Raw genomic sequence first — 18912 nt, 5'->3', positions numbered from 1 at the left:
CTGAAAAGGCTCCTCACTCCCAGCAGCTTTATCTTCCTCCTCAGAGGTTTTGCTTTAAAAGAGCATCACCCTTTTCTGCACCAGGGTGGATGGATTTTGGACAATACTGGCTCTCCTTGTTTCATGGTGCAGAGGCGACCAAGCGGCCAACAGCGGCGTGCTGAGCCAGAGAGGAACAGAAGTGGAGAGAGAGTAGAGCAGCACAAGGAGGGGGCACAACTGATTTCCCCCCCCAAAGCAGGGAGAGAAGAGGACAGAGAACCAGACTGCTTAACTGCCAGGTTAAGAAGCCACTATCCTTGTCCTGAGCCTTCAAGAGGCCAGATAGACTTTTATTAGTAGATGTTTTGGATGGGGAATCCAGTAAAAAGATGACAAAGCTGAGATGGAAATACAAAGTGCCCGAGCGAGGGACTAACAATAGAGGGATGGGGGTACTACACTTGATCTGAGCCTTCAGTTCCTCATGTGAGAAACCCCTGTGACTTCAGTGGGTTTACTTTGGGACCCCACTTACTCGTTACCGTGGCCTGTTCGCATTGTGCTGTGTCTTGGGTACTCCAGTCTGGCAAGGTGACCTTAGGGAGAGAGCTCCACAGGTAGGCTGTTCTCCGAACTAGCCTCCTCTTTTGCACACTGCTGCTGTTCCTGATTTGCCTGTCTCCTGCCCGTGTTCAGTCATGCCTGTTTACATAAGGTTGGGTGCGTCTCTCATGAACTGCAACGCTTCTTGCATGCACTCCTCTTGCATACACCTTCCCACTCCAGGAATCTGCAATGCCCCTTCCAGGCCGCCTGCTGCTGCATGGGATCTGCAGCCTCTCCCCATTCAAGCGGCAGACGGGGGCGCAGGCCTGGTTTACAGCAAAGTTTTGCTGGCCGAACCCTGGTTCTGTTGGCAATACTTGGAGCGCCGTCACACAAAGTGCATCGTCTGAGGCTGTGGAGCCCTCCTCAGCTGCTCCGTCTCTGTCAAGTGACACTCCCATGCCAATAGTCCCCGGAGCAGCCGGTGCCTTTGTGGGGAGGAGTTAAGTCAATTCCTATTCAGGTTTGTTAAAACAGCCATTTGGGGATCCAAATTCCTCAGATAGAGCTAGTACTTTGTCAAACTTAAACCGAAGGGGTGAAGTAGCATCATTCCCACTTTACAGATGAAGAAACTGAGGCACAAAATTAAATGACTCCCAAGCTTGCACAGCAAGTCACTAGAGTCTCCTAGGAGGGAGGAATTTGTAATGGTGGTAATAAGAAAATGAAGAAAATCAAGGAAAGAAACTCATGTTAGGGAACTTAGGAAAGAATTTGCTGTTAAGGGGAATTAGGGCATTTTGGGACAGTCCTGAAGGGCTGTGGTGCATCATTCCACTGCTAGAGACACTGAAAAAACTAGCTCGAGAAAAATACATGGGAGGATTTTCAGAAGCAGTCAAGGTTTGCCTAACTGCAATGGGAGCCCAGCCCAGTCAATGCCAAGTAATTTTGAGAATCTTGCCCACAGTGTAATAAGGAAATAAAATTTTTCACATGATATTTTTTCCCCCACATCTGACAGATGCCTTCCATCCTTACCTTTTTTTTTTTTCCTGATGCTTACTTTTTTGGACAGAGGTTTAAACACAGACACATATATTTTAAAAAATCCAATATTTCTCAAAGGAGGCTTCCTTTGCACACAGAAAGTGCTACTCTTTGCTCTTTATAGCTAATCTGATATAAATATCCCTAAGGTTGCAGTCTCAGACTTCTCTTTTCATTATAGCTTTGAAGAACAAGCCTTTGCTTGTTTTAACAAGTTACATCAAAAGAGGCAGTTCTAAACTCTACAGCACCCCCCATGACTTCCCTTTGGCTTATTTTCACTGGAAAGCTTGTTAAACACACTCGCAGCCAGAAGCTGAAGTTGAAGAAACAACTTTTTACAATGCTCATGAGATACAACACCTGCATGTCATGAACTTTACCTGCGGGACAGAAACACAGCTGCTTTGAAATGGATTGCCACTGCTGCTCTCCATGCCTTACAGACTGGCTGGTGGTGGCTCTTAGTGATTTGACTTTTTTGAATGAATAAAAACAAATACCATAGCCCCATCTGGGCACTCTGTGGTTCCTATCACAATAGCATCTGAGGGTCTCCGATGGATTTATCTTCATAATGCACCTAAAAGGTAGTGCAGTGTCTGCTCCATTCTGCAGCTGGGGAACTGAGCCAGGTTGCCAACTACACACACACACACACACACACACACACACACACACACACACACATTTAGATAGATAGACAGATAGATAGACAGGCTAAAAACACTTATCTGTAAAATCCATAAAAACTGAACTGTCTGTAAAATAAAAAGCTAAGCAACTATGAGCTTGATTGAAGGTCCATCATTGGAAGGAAGCTGGAAGCAAGCATTCAATGACAGGCAGAGCAAAAGAGCGCCATGTGGTGTCTGAGCAGAAGCACAGCACCCTGTAGGGAAAATTCTCTCAGGAATTTGTAGTCCATGGGAGGCCCTGGAGCCCCCTCCCCCAAAGCCATGTGCTGCTGCTGTGTCCTGTCACTTGCCTGTAACATTGCTTGCCTCACAAGTAGGCAGAAAGTAGTCCTTCTTTGGGGAACTGTGCCAGGATGGGATGGGGGAATGAAGCAAAAGAGGTCAGGTTGGGGGTGGGGGCAGTACAGTACCAAGTGCATTCTGGGGTATCAGGGTGTGGGGGCTGGGTAAGGGACCTTTGGGGTGGGATCAGTATGGTGTAAAAATAATTGCTGCTATCAAGCAGGGTTGCCACCCCAAGACATTTTGGGTTTTTTACTGATAAGCAGGGATCTGGGTTTTCTGTTGCGCATGGGAAAATGGAGAAAAAAAAGCAGATTTCCCTCTTTACCTGAGAAAAACATGGATTTCTCATTTTAACAAAGAAACACATAGATTTTGCACTTTTGCAAGAAGCTTTCTGCAGGCTGACAGTGTTCCAGCCTGCCATGGGATGGGGGGAGTGGGAAGAAGGCGGTTAGGAAGGGGGCAGCACATGCATGAATATGCACATGGTCATCTGGCACGGCTGGGGGGGGAGGGGGAGCTGTTGGTGGGGGGTGAGGGGCACCAGCAGGGCTGAGGGGGCTGTAGCTTGGGAGCGAGGGGACAGGACCTGCATTCTGTGAGCTAAGGGGGCAGGGAGAGTGCTGATTTTCCATGATAAGAAAAAAGAAAAATACCAACATTTATAGGTATTTAGAATGTATTTTATTATAGTGATTGAGGCACTAGTAGGCTTCCAATTTGCTTTAAAATTGTAAATATATCAATAAAACACCGTGTTCAATTGATAGCGTATATATATTAGTGGTGTTTCATTTAATCATGGATGGGGGGAGTTATCAGAGAATTTGCTACTTTTATCAGAAAAAAAACCAGGATCCCTGCTGATAAGCTGCAAACTTTTTATTGACTACCAAACAATTCTTATTTTTATTATTATTATTTACTATGGTTGGTGTTAAACCTTTACATTTAAAACCTGGATCTGTGTCCAGGTAATGTGAAATAAGTCAGTAAAAACATATGGCAAAGAAAAAATCATTGTCAGTAAAAAGTTTGCAGATTGTAAGTAAAAAAAAATGTCTTGGATTGGACAATCCTGCAACTGAAGCATATGGGAGGTTAAGCGACTTGGCCAAGGTTACAAAGGGAGCCCAAAGCAATTTAAACTAATCCAAATGAAGGGTAGCTTGTCTTTTGAAAAATTTTTCACAAAGGAGTTTAATGAGTTTAACGAGCTCAGTTTAAAAGCAGATAAATTTTCTTAAGTGCCCCCAAGTAGTCAAGCCCCTGAACCTTAAATGACTTCCAAGGCAACACAGCAAACTGCAAAAAGGCACTCCTGTATTGGAATAAGAGCATCCAAATGAGGAGTTATACCAACCCATCTGTTTGAATGCACACCTTACCTTATACCAATGTGCACTGCCCACACTGAGAGGCCTAGAGTGGGAAATAAATGCGGACAGAGATTAAGAGACTCAGCCAAGGTTACTAAAAGTCAGTGAAAGAGGCTGCAGGAAAATTCAGGTTTCTCATTTCCCATCCCCAGGCATTAGATCGCACGATACATTCAAGTTGTATGTTCAAGCATGCTGAGAAAACTAAGTTTTTGATTCAAATACAGAAGAATTGATCTGTACTAGCAAGACATTTGCAAGAGTGAATAAATGTGGTGGCTACAAAAGAGAAAAGTCCCTGAGTGGACTGCCTTGCAGATGCCTATAAATGAGACTGTTTCTCTAGGAAGCAGCAGAGGCATCTTACTACTTAGTCAAAGCAGCCAGTTCATCAGTTTGAGGCATCCTGAAACCCAGCTGGATGATTTGGGGCTTGAAACGGATTGGCTTTTCATTCTTTCAACATACATAGTTTTGGGGAATGTTATATAGAGGCAGAGGTTGGTTTTTTCTTGTAAAGTAGTGACCTACAGACATCAAGGGGACACAGCTTAGATGTTCCATGCCCAGAAAGAGATTTGGCAAAAGATGCAAGTACATTACTGATGCAATTTAAATGCAAGGCTGACCCTACTTCCCATAAGGGGTTGAGTTGTGGGGTAGATGTTGTGATAACACATAATCAGGTGTTGTGGGAGCTCCTATCTCTTTCCCCTCTCAGCTTGAGATTGCCACAATGAAAAGTTTTCATAGACAAACATAGTAGAGGGCATCGTGCCAAGGACTCAGACAAGGGATCCATGCAGTATGTCCACACAGCATTAAAAATCTCTTGGCTTCGGTTCTGGAGAAAATACTTATTTAACCCCTAAGGAATTCGGGACATGGTGGGATGGAGAAATGTTGGGCCCTACGGGGAATGACTCATTATTAACTATTGCAAGGCTCTTTCCGACCTACTGAGAAGTCTAGAAGTCTTCAAAGCAAAAATAATCTAACAGAGAAAGACTGCATCTGAACAGACTTAATGATGCTGCTCAACCAAACAGAAAATGTTCCTTACTTGGCCCTACAAGTTTGTCTGCTAGAAACTTCTACTATTCACTAATATTTCAGTAATAGGTTGGTGTGGGGAACATGACTGCTTGGTACGTGGGAAGGATGGCTCGGACTGATCATTTGTTTCTGAGACTAAAAATCTCAGATTAGTGTAACAGGCTTCTGGCTGGTAAGAAAGGGCTTGTTTTTCCTCCAAGTACCTAGCTGCTAAATTTCACTAAAATTCATCTAAAATGCATTTCCAAGTCAGCAATCACTGTCATTACAACACTGACACTGCTCGGGAACCAGAGAGAGCACAAGAATCCTTCTTAAAATGTTGTCCCCATCTGGTGCACATTATCATGGGAAGAGGTCCCATGGGGAAAAATCCTCAGTGCCCAGCAGGGGGAGCTGAAAAGCTGCTCTATCCGAGTAAGAATGATGATGAGACGGAAGACGCAGCACTAAGAAAGCAATTCATTTACTCCTGTAGCAATTTGATGCATCTTACCCCTAATTCTAATAAACAAACGCACAACTGAATCTATTCTTTCTTTCTTTTTTCTTTTTTTTTTTTTTTAAGTACAAAAGTCAAGTCCTTGCGCGCTTGTGACATTTTTGGCCATTAAAAAGCAAAATTTTCACCTGTCCCAGGTAACCAGTTTTACCTGTCACAGTTTCACAATGGGATTTGGCAAGCACCTACACCTATATAATTATCTAGGTCAGGGGTAAGCAACGTTTTTGGCCAGAGTGCTGAAAAAAACATAATGTCTACCTTGTAAGGTGCCGGAGTGCCAGCACGCCAGAAAAACAAGACCAGGGTGGGAGATACATGGCAGGATGCATGCATATTAACATAGTTAATAATTTATTTGATTTTATTTTACAGTAAATACCAGGTTTTCTAAAAATTCTAAACCTGGTGACCATAAATAAAATTCCATATACTACCTTTGTTATTCTGTATTCTTTTTTTGTTAAGCATGTTGCGATGAGAGAGAGAGAGAGAGAAAAAGAAAGATGAGAGAAAAAAAGAAAGAAGAGAAAAAAAAGGAGAGAACCAGACGCGCGCATGCAAAGAACGAGACCCACAGGTGCACGCGCAGAGAACAGACACACCCCCTAGAACCAGACACACGTGCACGCATGCACACACAGAACCAGATACACAGATGCACATGTATGTGCACACGCACACACACACTCACTCACCCACAGATGCACACACAGCCCACTAAGGCCCCAGCCTGGAGCCCACTCATCAGCCAGCTGCAGGGGTGGCACTAGAGGGGGCTTGGGGGGAAGAAGGGCAGGACTAAAGCCACCACAAAGTTCACTTTAGTTGCCCCCCTCCCCTGTAGCCACCTCTCCCAGCACTGCCGCCACCCGCTCGCCCTGTGCAGCTGAGCCTGCAGAGGTGTGGCGCTCCAGGCAGGGTGGTGCCAGCCTCTTCCCTATGGGGGGCTGGGCCGGGCTTAGGAGCAGGCAGGAGTGGGGTGGGCAGGTGGCGGCAGCGTTGGGAGGGGTGAAGCTTCCTGAACCAGCCGAACCCAGCCCAGCCCCTGCACTGAGAAGAGGCTGATGTTGCCCCTGCTCCAGACCTTCGGCATCAGCTCTGAATTGCCAGTGGCTGCATGCACACCTCGGAAGCACGTGAGCAGTCGCTGCCAACGTGGAGCCCTCCCGGCTGCAGCGGGTCCAGGCTCTAGGTAGCTGCTGCCTGCCACAGAGCCCGGGCTGCTTGCAGCAGGGCTTGCAGCCTCCCAGCTGCCTGCTGGGAGCACCCTGGGGTTCTGTGGCTGGCAGCAGCTGCCCAGAGACTGGGCCAGCAGCGGCATGACAAGCAAAATGGCCACGCGTGCCATGCTCTGGCATGCATGCCGGGGGATGCTGATCCCTGATCTAGGCTAATCGTGATGCTAATTTAAAAAGTAACTGGAAAAATACCGCTTTACTGCAACAAATTGCTCCTTCACTTCTCTCGGGTAGCAAATTAAGGCAATCCAAAGCCTTCAGAAACTGCTATTCTTCACTCGCACAGTCCCATCTGTTGGCAAAGACAATATTCTATGTTATAAGGTTTAGTGCATCAATACAGTGAATGTTTGATACATTATGTATAAACTTATTTTCAGCCCAGCAGGTAATAATACTATGGCTCAGCTTTCTGCAGCACTCACAGGTCTCAGAAAATCTGAGTCAATACTTTCTGAATTTAAAACCTTTTCCCCCATCTTCTCACCAATTTACAATAGGCTAAATACAGCCATAGCATATTTTAAATAGGAAAGTACAGATTTTCCTAAATAGACCTGATTACAATCAAGCTGCTGCAGTAAAGAATTGCTTTTGACATTCAGCTGATAAGTTCCAACTCCAGGCTTTCAAAATAGGAAAACCTGAATAAACATACTATAGTGAAAGTTATTTTTGGAAAATGAAGATTTCTTTAGTTATGAAAATATTAACTCTGCGTGTCTGAAGAAATGGTTCAGAAAAACTGCTGTGGTTTCAGTTAGGACCAGCTTTTGAATTGCAGCGATGTGACGTGAAGTCATGTTTATAGGTGTTCACCTGCTACGTGCACGGAGGGCAGAATTTGGTCCAGTTGGTTAAACACTGATCTAAAAGTCTGCAAGATCATTTACAAGGGAAAAATGTCTTTAGAGAAGAATCCAAAGCACTCGATTACGAGCCAATACAGAACTTCCCTAAAGACTGCGGGCGTTCAGATCTGAGGACTGGGTCTAATGAAGGCAGTAGAAAACCTCCAACTGATTTAAAATGGGTTAAAGGAAGTTTCCCAAGTCAAGTTCCCAACAACCCAGAAAGGGGAAAAGGATTTGAGACAATAAAATCAAGTTAGAAACCTTGGAGAGAATGACCCCCAAACACCTCAAAGCAGGTTGAATTTACATTTTACTTCAAAAAAGGGAAGTACATACATGAGGGGGGAATGGGGCAAACAACAATTATCTGAAACCATGTTTTCTACAGTTTTTTACCTAGTTACCAACCGTGTGTGGGAGTCAGCAGGGTTTTTTGTTGGTTTGTTTTTTGTTTGTTTTTTTTTTTTTACCGGCTGCCACACACTTTGCTTACAATATTAACAGGATTGTAGATCAAGGAAACATTTTCAAAGTTGAGGCCCAAATGGAAAGAATAAGGTATCATACACAGTGTAAGTTTATAGTACACAGCATTTTTTTTCTTTAAATGACATAACGCAACAGCAGGAAGGAGAAGTAGTAGTTAACAATTACTAACACTAGAATAATCAAATTTGTATGTTATACATATACAGCAACTAACTGCTTTACAAAAAAGCAAAATAATACAATATATTGTCACATGTATTTACAGTGTAGTAAATATACTTTTCTGTCAAATTTTACACAAAAACTATTTACAGGTGAATATACTGCATTAAAAAAAACTGTGTGGCCAACACTAAAAGTGACTTTCTGTGGCAAGTCTGTTGCATAACATTAAGACGTGCTTTATTACATTTGAGGAAAAAAAATGACCTTCCAATGAAACAGAAAAGGACCTAAAAACCTACAAACCAATTAGGAATAGAGCACTGGCACTTTTCCAAATGCTCAGTTCACAATGCTTATTTGAAATGCTTCCTGTCTGTGGAAAATAAGTCTCATGCACATTAAAGCAGAAACACTGGCATAATTAACAGGTAGTTTATGCACTATTATAATACTACTGAGTTAACTTTAAGTCAGGGAGAATACAGACAAGCAAGTGTTAATTCTTTTTACAGTACGCCATGTGGACAATGCATAATGGATAACACGTTCTAGAACAGGGGTGTCAAACATTCAGTCTCCATGATGCATTTACGTCGTCTGCACGTCATCCTGGTTCTCCAGACCCTAAGCATTTGTGGAAAAAGTAGTAGTAAGTAGGCGCCATGGCTGCAGAGGCAACGCAGGCAGGGAGCAGCTGGTTGTTGCTCCACTCTCCTTTCCTCCCCACCACTGTTTACAGGCGGGGTAGAAGCTGCTCCCTTGCACCTTCTCCAGACTGGGGCGACCCCCAGTTTCTGGAAGGCACGGGAACCTTGCCTTACAGGTCCGCTTCTCCTGGTCCCCAGGAGGAGTTATTATGGGAAAGCATGCAGACATTCATTCTCCCAGGAGAAGCTCTCCAGCAAGTGTTTTCTACCTGTTTGTCGTCAAGTTTTCTCCTGAAACTGCCATTTTTGCTCCAGGAGAACAAGCTGGAACATCTGTACACTTGTGGTTTCTACTGGGTGAGTGACAGTTCTCCCAGTAGAAACTGAACGTCTGCACACAGGCTAAAAGAGTGCATAGTGCAACTGGTGCAGTGATGGCTGCCTAAAACAATGATTCGGGGAGCTGAATTCCCATGCTCTAGGCAGGCGTATTAAATTTCAAGTCCAATGATGACGCTTCAGGGGCCGTCTTAACTAATTACTGATTGCTTTAGAAGACAGAATAGGAATCCTGGAAGGGAACAAAACAGACTGGGTTGGGAATTTGGGGTGGCTTCAGGGAATGAAATGCAAAGCAAAGGACAGAGGAAACTAAGAAGTATGTGTGTGAGGGGGGTGAGACAAGAAAGGACAGAGGAAAGGATTTAGAAGGAAGAGAAAGAAAAGGGCAAAAAGATCAGTGGGTGTGATGGGGAAGCAAGCAGGTTTTCTGAGTGATAAATGCAACAGTAAGGCACTGAACAAATAACTACTAATGGATATTTACTCACTACGTAAAGGCCATGTTTGTGCCCTAATCTTTACACCAGTGTCCGAAGAAGTGTTGGTGTTCCACTGTGCAATGTCAGGAGTATGGTCCTGCATTTATACCCTGGCCCACAGACCAGAATTAAACATGGAATTCAGTGTTCTCACCCAAATGAGTTTGACACCCATGCTCTGAAGTGTCCAGAGCTAAACCCAGTAGTGGAAAGGTTACATGGCAGGTTTCTTTCCCTCACACCCAAGGGTATACTAAATGAGTTACTTTGTTATCATGCTGATATGAAATCATTTTTTGGCTAACTGGGATCGAGAGATCACAGTAGCTCTTAAAATTAAAAAATAAAATTTGTTCACTTTGTTTTGATTCCACACTGCGTGCAGTTTTAAATTTGCATTATTTCCAATTGCTTTATTTGGGCAGCCTCAGATCGATGAAAAAGATGCTTTCAGATGCTCTCAACCGAACCCAAAAAAGCAACTTTTTGGAAAAATGAGCTCCAAGGGAAGCGGAAAGACCTAAAAGCCACATTTTTCTAACAACCTGTTAACGTTAAAAGATTTTTTCCTACTCCCCACTATGGTGAAAAATAACATTAGATTCCTTCAAGTTTTGCTGTTTAACAAACATGAAAGAGTTATGAATTAGCCTGGTTCAGTATGATGCAGATATTTAAATGATGGTGATTTAGCAACCGACTGCTACACAACAGGACGTACTAGATGAGAGATTTTCTCTGTGATGTCGCAGACTATGAATGCTTAACAGCTTAGTACCTGGCACTGGTCACTGCTCTATTCCTAAATTCAGTTCTAGCCTCGTAATCCACTTCATAAGTTTCGAACCATTTCAATAATTGAGTTTCTACTGCAGCTCCTACATAACCAAAAAGAATAATTAAAAAAAAAGTTTGGTTAATTGCACAAGTCTTCAGATTTTTCAACCTATCTAGTTCAAGATAACTAATTCTACGTTTTCCTCTTATTTTGGCAAACTATTTGCATATTAAGTTTGTGTTCATAGTTTTTCCAGGACTGTAAACAAATTAAAAAAATTAAATTGTTATCTTCTAAATCAATACAATAAAGGCAATTTTTATTTACATAAACATGATACACCGTTACTGTGTGAATAAATGTGAATTATGTGCTATATCAATAAAATCGGAACACTTAATTGTAACCATTCTCTACTAATTTAGCTGTGGAGTTTGATTTACTGAAAGCCACTATTAAAATTGTACACTAGTTTTTTTGTTTGTTTGTTTTTAATACTGTATATATCTTTTTCCTTACCCTAAAGCCATTCATAAATTGTTAATTTCTAAACAGGGACCTGACACTAAGTAGTTTACTATTTTTTAGCAGAAGATACATTTAGCCCTAATATGAGCACCCAGAGGACTTGCCCTTTTTGTCAGAATGTACGTTTACCACCGAGATCAAAACGTTCTGTACAGCTTGACTCCAAAGGTAGTATCTGCAACACTAAGTGCTACAACATTATTCAACATAGCAGCATATTATCACAGTCATCCATTGTTAATATACTACTGTAAGTCGACAAGTCTTTCACAGTGATAGAAAGTAATTTCAGTTTACTTCTTTCTTCTAAAGCCCAAATGTAAGTCTTGCAAAGTAAAAATAATAAAAGAATTTTTGGAAACTGCAAGATAAAATGTGAGTGAAACTGTCTATGCCAATAACAGAAATAGACCTGCAAACATTCATTCACACTTAGTCTGGGTTTGACAAACTCATTCCAATTTTGTTGTTTGTTTTTAAAATGATGTACCATATTTACTCAAATATAAGATGACCCCTGCTCCCAATAATTAGATGTTATTTATGGAAAATGTATAAATGTGTTACAAATTTCCAGGTATAGAATCTAATAATTGGAGGTTTGCCTTGAATTTGTGCTAATTAGCCCCCTACTCATTACTAGAACTGGGTATTCTTGTCAAGAATCTTGGGATCCTTCGAAAAATTATTTGTAGATGAGGCACAGGGCAACCTGCCAACATAATCTGGCTGGGGTCATCTGAGCCCAGCGCTCTTTCCTACTCAGGGCAGGAGGTCAGACTTGATCTACCAAGGTCCCTTCGACCCTACAAATCTATGAAATCTATAATCATAAGACGGGCTGAGAGAGGTGACAACAGAGGGGAGAGGTAGGCACGCTAGAAGGGAGAAAGAGGCTGCAATTAGATTTAGACAGACTACAGAAGTGGGCAGATGGTAACAGGATGGGCTTCAGTGTAGATAAATGCAGGGTGCTGCACCTGGGGAGAAGGAATCCACAGCATACATACAAGCTGGGGAGCTCCCCCCTTGACAGCACAGAGATGGAAAGGGATCTTGGAGTCATTAATGACTCCAAGATGAACATGAGCCGCCAATGCCAGACCACAGCAAGCAAAGCGAACAGTACCTTGTCGTGCATCCAAAGACGCATTGCAAGCCAGTCCAGAGAGGTGATACTCCCCCTCTACGCAACATCGGTCAGGTCACAATTGGGGTACTGCGTCCAGTTCTGGGCACCGCACTTTAAGAAGGATGTGGCCTGCCTTGAGAGGGTTCAGAGGAGGGCCACCCGCTTGGTTGGAGGACCCTACGAGGAGGGGCTGAGGGACCTGAACCTCTTCAACCTCAGCAAGTGGAGGCTGAGGGGGGATTTGGTGGCTGCCTACAAACTCGTTAGGGGAGATCAGCAGCAAATAGGAAGGGCCTTATTCCCCCCAGCAGCACCTGGGGTGATGAGGAACAATGGCCAGAAGCTGCTGGAGAACAGGTTCAGAATCACTGCTAATGGGAAAGAAAGGCACAGCTCAGCTGTGGGAGTGAAGAGGGAGCAAAATGTATGCAATGCAGTGGCTCACCGTGACTTGAAACATAAGGTCTTTAATGAGGTTTCTTTTTATGCGATGGAAAATGAAGGGCCTTTTTCCCCATGCTGATTGAGAGGGGGAACTTAGTCTTGTGTTCAAGTAAATATGGTAATTTAAATGAACATAAATTGTTTTCTGTCTCATTGTTTAGGCAGCACAGAAGCAGCTCTGCCAAACATAAAACTCTATGACCGTTGGTAGTTAATTCATATAATTTTTCCTCTCCATATCCCAATAGTTACTTTTGCCAGGATTTCCCTGAAGGTGCATGCATTGGCAGAAAGGGCAAAACTAGAGTGCATGCTAAATAGAAACAAAAAAAGCAGTTTCTATGACAGCATAAAAATGCAGTCTTGACAATTTGCTTCCTCTATACAATCATATTTTTTAGTGCAGTCAAAGTTCAGCAAAAATAAATGTGCTTTGGAAAAAAGCCAGTTTGTCCAGTCTGGTCCATATATAGTTGCAAGTATGTGAAGCTAAGTTCTGGGGAATGGCGAGACTTAAATGGCCTCCTTGTCCTCTTACTTTTATTGCTCATCGCTAAAAATTTATCAACCCCTGGTTAGGCTTACCGCACTGTGGCTAATATCGTAGGACTCTTTTAAGTATGGTAAAAAAAAGTCCACAGCTAAAAATCTGATGGATCTGAATTAAGACCAGGATTACAGTTACTAGCCCTGGCTCATAGAGACACTAACTTGAGAAGTGTGCAAACACTATTAAGCATTAACACTTTCCTTTAAAGAAGAAACAAACAAGGCATAATAACAAAAGCAAGGTAGAACTGTCTATGAGAAATGGCTTTCATCTCTGAACAGTTACTGTACTGCAGTGTTAACGAATTCCAGACTTTCTTCACCTACAAAGTTCTTCGGGATCTACAAACCGTTTTGTAGAATGGCTCCGGAACACTGGCTTAAATCAAAAAACAGGAGAAGGGTAAAGAAGGCATTAAAACTCAGGCAATGTTTCAAGAGTTGATCATCTGGCAACGCGGCTGACAGGATGGGAACGTTAAAAATTAAGTGCAGCATCGCAACTGGTGGAGGGCCACTAGTGAGGAGCCCGAGTATGTCAGTTAGTGTCCAAAGAAAGCTTCACACAATCTTTTTAATGCTGTGACGTTTGAAACTGCCGGCACTTCGCTGCTTTTGCACTTGACTCGCAGACCCGTGGCGTGTCCTTCCGCTGTTGGAGTGTCCCGTGGTAGGCGAGAGTTCCACGTTCTCCTTGTCAATTCCTGAAGGGGAATAAAGGGGACAGGAGTCTCAGTCCCATTTATCTTGTGACTGAATTCTTAAGGGCAGTGTTTTCTGCAAATCACTTAGCATAAAGACACTTAAGTATCTTAAAAGGCAGGGGGGAAAAAAAAAGACACATTCCTCCAGCTAAGGTAATACAGTTGCAGAAAGGAACGTAAATAGAAACAAGAATTATTGCAGGTAAAAGCTGGAAGCAGGCAGGCTAAGACCAAAGAGCATTTCCAATATAAACCTTACCATAACTTCCCAGCAGAGGTCGCCTTCCAATCGCCTACGTTGCTCAGATCCCCTCCCAACAATATAAACCAACTAAATCAAGCTGGCTTAAGCCCGTAAGAATTCATGCCCAACTCGTATGGGACAGTCTCAGATACGGGACACCAAGAAGAGTCTACTACTCTGATCTTTGCTTCATATCTTGGCAGACTCCTTTCCTCTACTTCTCATTTTCGGCAGAAAAGGTTGAAGTTCCCTACATGCAGCAGGGCACAGTTGGTATTGCCGGCTCTGTTTTGCCACCAAATGATGAGGTCATTTTTATGTCGACTGCAGACATGGGCTGTACTTCAATTCAGGACGTTAGCTCAATATGCTTGGTGTTACTGGGGTGGTGGCGGGAGATGGGAATTAAGGATGCGACTAGCCACCTAAGCAGAAAATAATTTAAAATCCAACTCCCCTGCAGGCCTAATTTTAATGGATAACAGTTCAGTTATAAAAAATGCTGCAGAATGGGAGAAATCTTGAGATCGTTCAATGTTTAACACTTAAGTTCAAGTCACTACACAGAAACGCAGCCCCTTACCATAAAAATACGGCTACACTGCTCTGGGGTAAAACTTAAACACCCACATTTCAGTGAGGAGCTGGTAGGATAGTGGACGTATTTTAAAATTATGTATAATCTACTGATTTCGTAAAAGAGATGCATGTAAATCTCATGAACCGTGAACTCTTGCAAAGGAAGAATACACTTGATACAAGTTTGCAACGTATGAAAAACTGCCTTCAGGATCAGATTTGATGTTTTCACAAAGCATGAAGAAAGGGATGACAACACACATCCAGATTCTAAGCTGCCATAATTATACATACAATCATCATTTACTTACCAACATCAATTACAACTCGTGAAAACAGCCTTTAAAACCAAAATACCATGATATTTGCTATGCGTTTAATTGCTGTCCAAGGTCAAAAGATATTAAAAAGAAAAAAAACCCAGAAAAAGATCCACTAATCAAAATAAACAAGCCTCTAGGAATGTCCTGGCATGTTTAAATCCAATATGCCTTCACCACCACCAAATGACAATATGCAGACACTTGCACCGAGTCCAGTAAAGCATTTTCTAAACTGAAATCAGTGTTTCACTGCAGGATATACAGACCTGGATTACATCCATCTCTCCAGTATCCACTATTTTTTTTGTTTCAACTAACCCAAAATGTTATGGTACACACTATTTAAATAGCGTGCACGCACTGCAATAAGCTTCTTTTCTCTGTATGAGGTTCGGGTCTTGGGGGTCCTAGAGGGAGAATACAAACAACTACCTTCTGTTTCTGATCTATATTAAGAAGCATGCAGAGATAAAACCTGGATACAGCGAGAACCGCATTTTCTATCCTTACTTGAAAACATATCCAGCCTCTGAGCCCACAATCATTTCAAGTGACTTTTCAAGTTTCTTTTGTAGATGAACTGAATCATAACACTAAGACGAACATTTTTTCTTGAGTTAGCTTCTGAATGTGAAATGGATACAGTGGACTCAAGGGAATTTCATTCAAGGACTTTTACTGAAGGAAGAGATGGACATTTACATTCTTGCTGGTTTTGAACAAAATGGGAGCTGGCATTTCAGTGGAGGCAAGATGGTTCAACATTTAAAACAGTGTACAAGGACTGAAAATTGGGCTTCGGTTCCTGGCTTTGCCAGGCAATTCGGTCAGTCGATTTCTTTGTGCCTGCTCCTCACCCATAATATATACATAACACTGTTAGTTCTTCAGGGCAGGGATACGTAGCCTATTATGTGAATGTACAGCTCCTAGCCCAATAGGGATCTAGTCAATATTGAAATATAAATAGTAACAAAGGCATTTTCAATGCCAGTGTTTGTTTCCAAGAGTCATAAATTAGCAACACTGCCCAGCTGCAATTAAATTACTCCTAATAATTCTGCCCTCAAATTCTTAGCAATAAGTACTAGAAATGTTAAAGATCCTCTGCAGAATTTGGGCATGGAGTTGTGCTGAGTTGCAATCCCCAGGAACACTGGATTAACCTGGTAGGTAGGTAAGTACTACATGGGCCAGCGGACAGCTGAGGCAAAAAGAAGTTTATGCAGCCGATTAACAGTGGTTCTCAACCTCGGCAGACTCAAGGAATCCTTCGTTAGACTTGAGGCACCTCTCCAAAAATGCCAGCTCTTAGTTGTCGCTCATTTCTGTATTACAAAAAAAATACTAGATCAATTTTTTTGTTGCCAAGACCTCAGAGAAAGACCACAGAGCAGTTTTAACACTATGAATTCCCATTTGAAATCTCTGGGCTTATCTTGTAAACTACTTGGAGGTGTTTCCACACTTAACCGTGCTAATATTGCTTGTCCCTCCATGGCACCCCCTGAAAGAATCGTATGGATAGATAGATATAGATACAATCATCATATGATAGACAGATAGATAGAGAGATAGCTAGATATCTATATCTATCTATATATTTATCTATAATCACAGAAAAATATGGATTTGGGGTTCTTTTTTTAAATCAGAAAATTTAGGGTTTTTTTCTGGGGTTTTTTTTTTTTTACTTAGAGGAAACCAGGATCTCTGCTAATCGTGCACACATTTGCGCATCATAACTTCTCATCTGCATCATGTTCCATATCAGGTACAGGCAACCTCCACTTAGCACTCTTAATCGGTTCCTGAAAAAACAAGCGTTGAGTGAAATGAGTGTTAAGCGAAACCGAAAGCATCTGACGACCCAAGAGGGTGAGTGCAATTGTTTTTAATGACCCAGGATGGCGACTACCAGTGTTATAATGGAAAAAAATCACTGTGCGTTAAGTGAAATCAGGTATCAATTTCAAATGAGTGTTATAGTGAAATAGCGCTAAGTGAAACCGTGTTAAGCAGGGGTTGCCTGTACTGTGTAGTACAAGGAGTAGGCAAGCCATAGTGAATTCAACAAATTTGGTCTGATTTGCATTTTAAAGGTCAGAGCTGAAAGGTTATGCCTATTGTTGTTCCAAATACAGAATCACAGAATCATCAAATTTACAGTTGGCAGGGACCTCATATCATCTAATCCAACTTCCTGCTCAAAGCAAAACTATCCCCGGCTAGATCATCCCAGTCAAGGCTTCGTCTAGTGGAGTCTTAAAAACCTCCAAGGATGGAGACTCCACCACCTCTCTGGGCAGCATGTTCTAGTCCTTTACTACTCTCTACTGGGAAAGTTTGCCCTAAACTCTAACCTAAACTTCCCTTGCTGCAAATTGAGACCATTGCTCCTTGTTCTGTTGTCTGCCACCCCTGAGAACAGTCCAGCCCCAATCTCTTTGGAACCGCCCGTCAAGTGGCTACAATTAAATCCCCCCCAGTCTTCTCTTCTCTCAACTAGATAGCTCAGTTCCCTCAGTCTCTCCTCACAAGTCATCCTTACCATTTTCATTGCCCTCCTGGACTCTCCTATTTGTCCACATCCTTTTCCCAGTGGGGGACCCAAAACTGGACACAGGACTCCGGATGTGGCCTCACCAGTGCTGAATAGAGTGGAATAATCACTTCCCTCAATTTTCTGGCAACACTCCTACTAACACAGCGCAGTATACCGTGAGCCTCCTTTGCAGCAAGGCTACACCGCTGGCTCATATTCAGCATATTGTCCACTGTAACCCCCAGGTCCTTTTCTGCAGAGCTGCTGCCCCGCCAGTCAGCCCCCAGCCAGTACTGGTGCATAGGATTGCTCTGTCCTAAGTGCAGGACTTTGCACTTGTCCTTAGGGAAGGAACCTCATGACATTTCCTTTGGTCCAATTCTCCAATTTGTCAAGGCCTCCCTAAATCCTAGCCTCGCTCTCCAGCATAGCTACTCCTCCTCCCACCTCAGTGTCATCCACAAACGCACTAAGGGTGCACCCCATCCCATCTTCCAAGTCACTGATGAAGACACTAAACAAAACTGGCCCCAGGACCAGCCCCTGGGGCACTCTACTTGATACCCACTGCCAACTAGACATTGAGCTATTGATTGCTACCCGCTTTAAGCCTCACAATCCAGCCAGTTTTCTAGCCACCTTACATACTTCCTCAGCTTGCATGCTTAGCTTCCTTATTTTGCACTCGATGTCTATTTCTTGTACAAAGAGTAAAAGAGTTGCTGAAAATCCCCCAGCATACAAATAGGCCAAGACAAGTCCCAGGGAATGGATGGCTCAGGGGACTGGGTAACATTTCTTACCGTAACATGTGGCTGGTTTGACTCCCACCCTGTTTGGTAGCCCACATGAAATGAAAGACATCAGTCCAGTTCTTACAGACACGTGCTCGCTGCTGAAAGGCGCATGCATCAAAGTGGTTAAGGGAATGTCAACAGAGGCCAGAGGTCTGGAGTGATGTATGCTCCTTATTTCTCTTCAAAGTAGCTCTTCCAAGTTAGGGACAAGGTATCAGGGTGGGGTAACTTGAGAAACATCTGCATTGCTGTTAGTTGTATTGTGCTGTGTGACAGACTCATGACTTCACCCCAGCACCTTTCATATATACTAATTTCTCAATAACCCCCCGCAAGCAAGGAAGTAACTGGACTCAAAATCACTCTCTCAGCTTGGCCAGAAATAACCAGCTACTTCATATACTGTTAACAAAAGCATGTCAAACAAGATGACTGAAAATGTTACTGGCACTGTATCAGGTTCGTCTGAAAGGCAAACAGGCTTTTCTTTGCAAAAGGAAAAAGCCCTTCATATTTGCAAGCCTACGAATCAGAAGTGAGTATTACAGAACTATTGTATAGAATGTGAAAG

General features: G+C 42.8%; 1 protein-coding gene across 5 annotated transcripts in view; it reads right to left on the bottom strand.

Moving 5' to 3' along the window:
* Positions 1–7888: 7888 nt before the first annotated feature.
* NF1 (neurofibromin 1) overlaps positions 7889–18912 on the bottom strand; it is a 143516-nt gene continuing 132492 nt past the window's right edge. For 4 of the 5 annotated variants that reach the window (XM_090026303.1, XM_090026305.1, XM_090026304.1 and 1 more), the window contains one exon: positions 7889–13853. In XM_090026303.1, coding sequence (XP_089882429.1) covers positions 13711–13853 — 143 coding nt within the window. In that variant the 3' untranslated portion in view covers positions 7889–13710. The remainder of the gene's footprint in view (positions 13854–18912) is intronic. The other variant, XM_090026307.1, reaches the window with a different exon arrangement.

This window comes from Crocodylus siamensis, chromosome 13 (genome assembly GCF_052110815.1).
Source record: "Crocodylus siamensis isolate JL-2025a chromosome 13, ASM5211081v1, whole genome shotgun sequence".
NCBI lineage: Eukaryota > Metazoa > Chordata > Crocodylia > Crocodylidae > Crocodylus > Crocodylus siamensis.
Note: the sequence above shows the minus strand (reverse complement) of the source record. Positions and strands in the feature narration are given on the sequence as shown.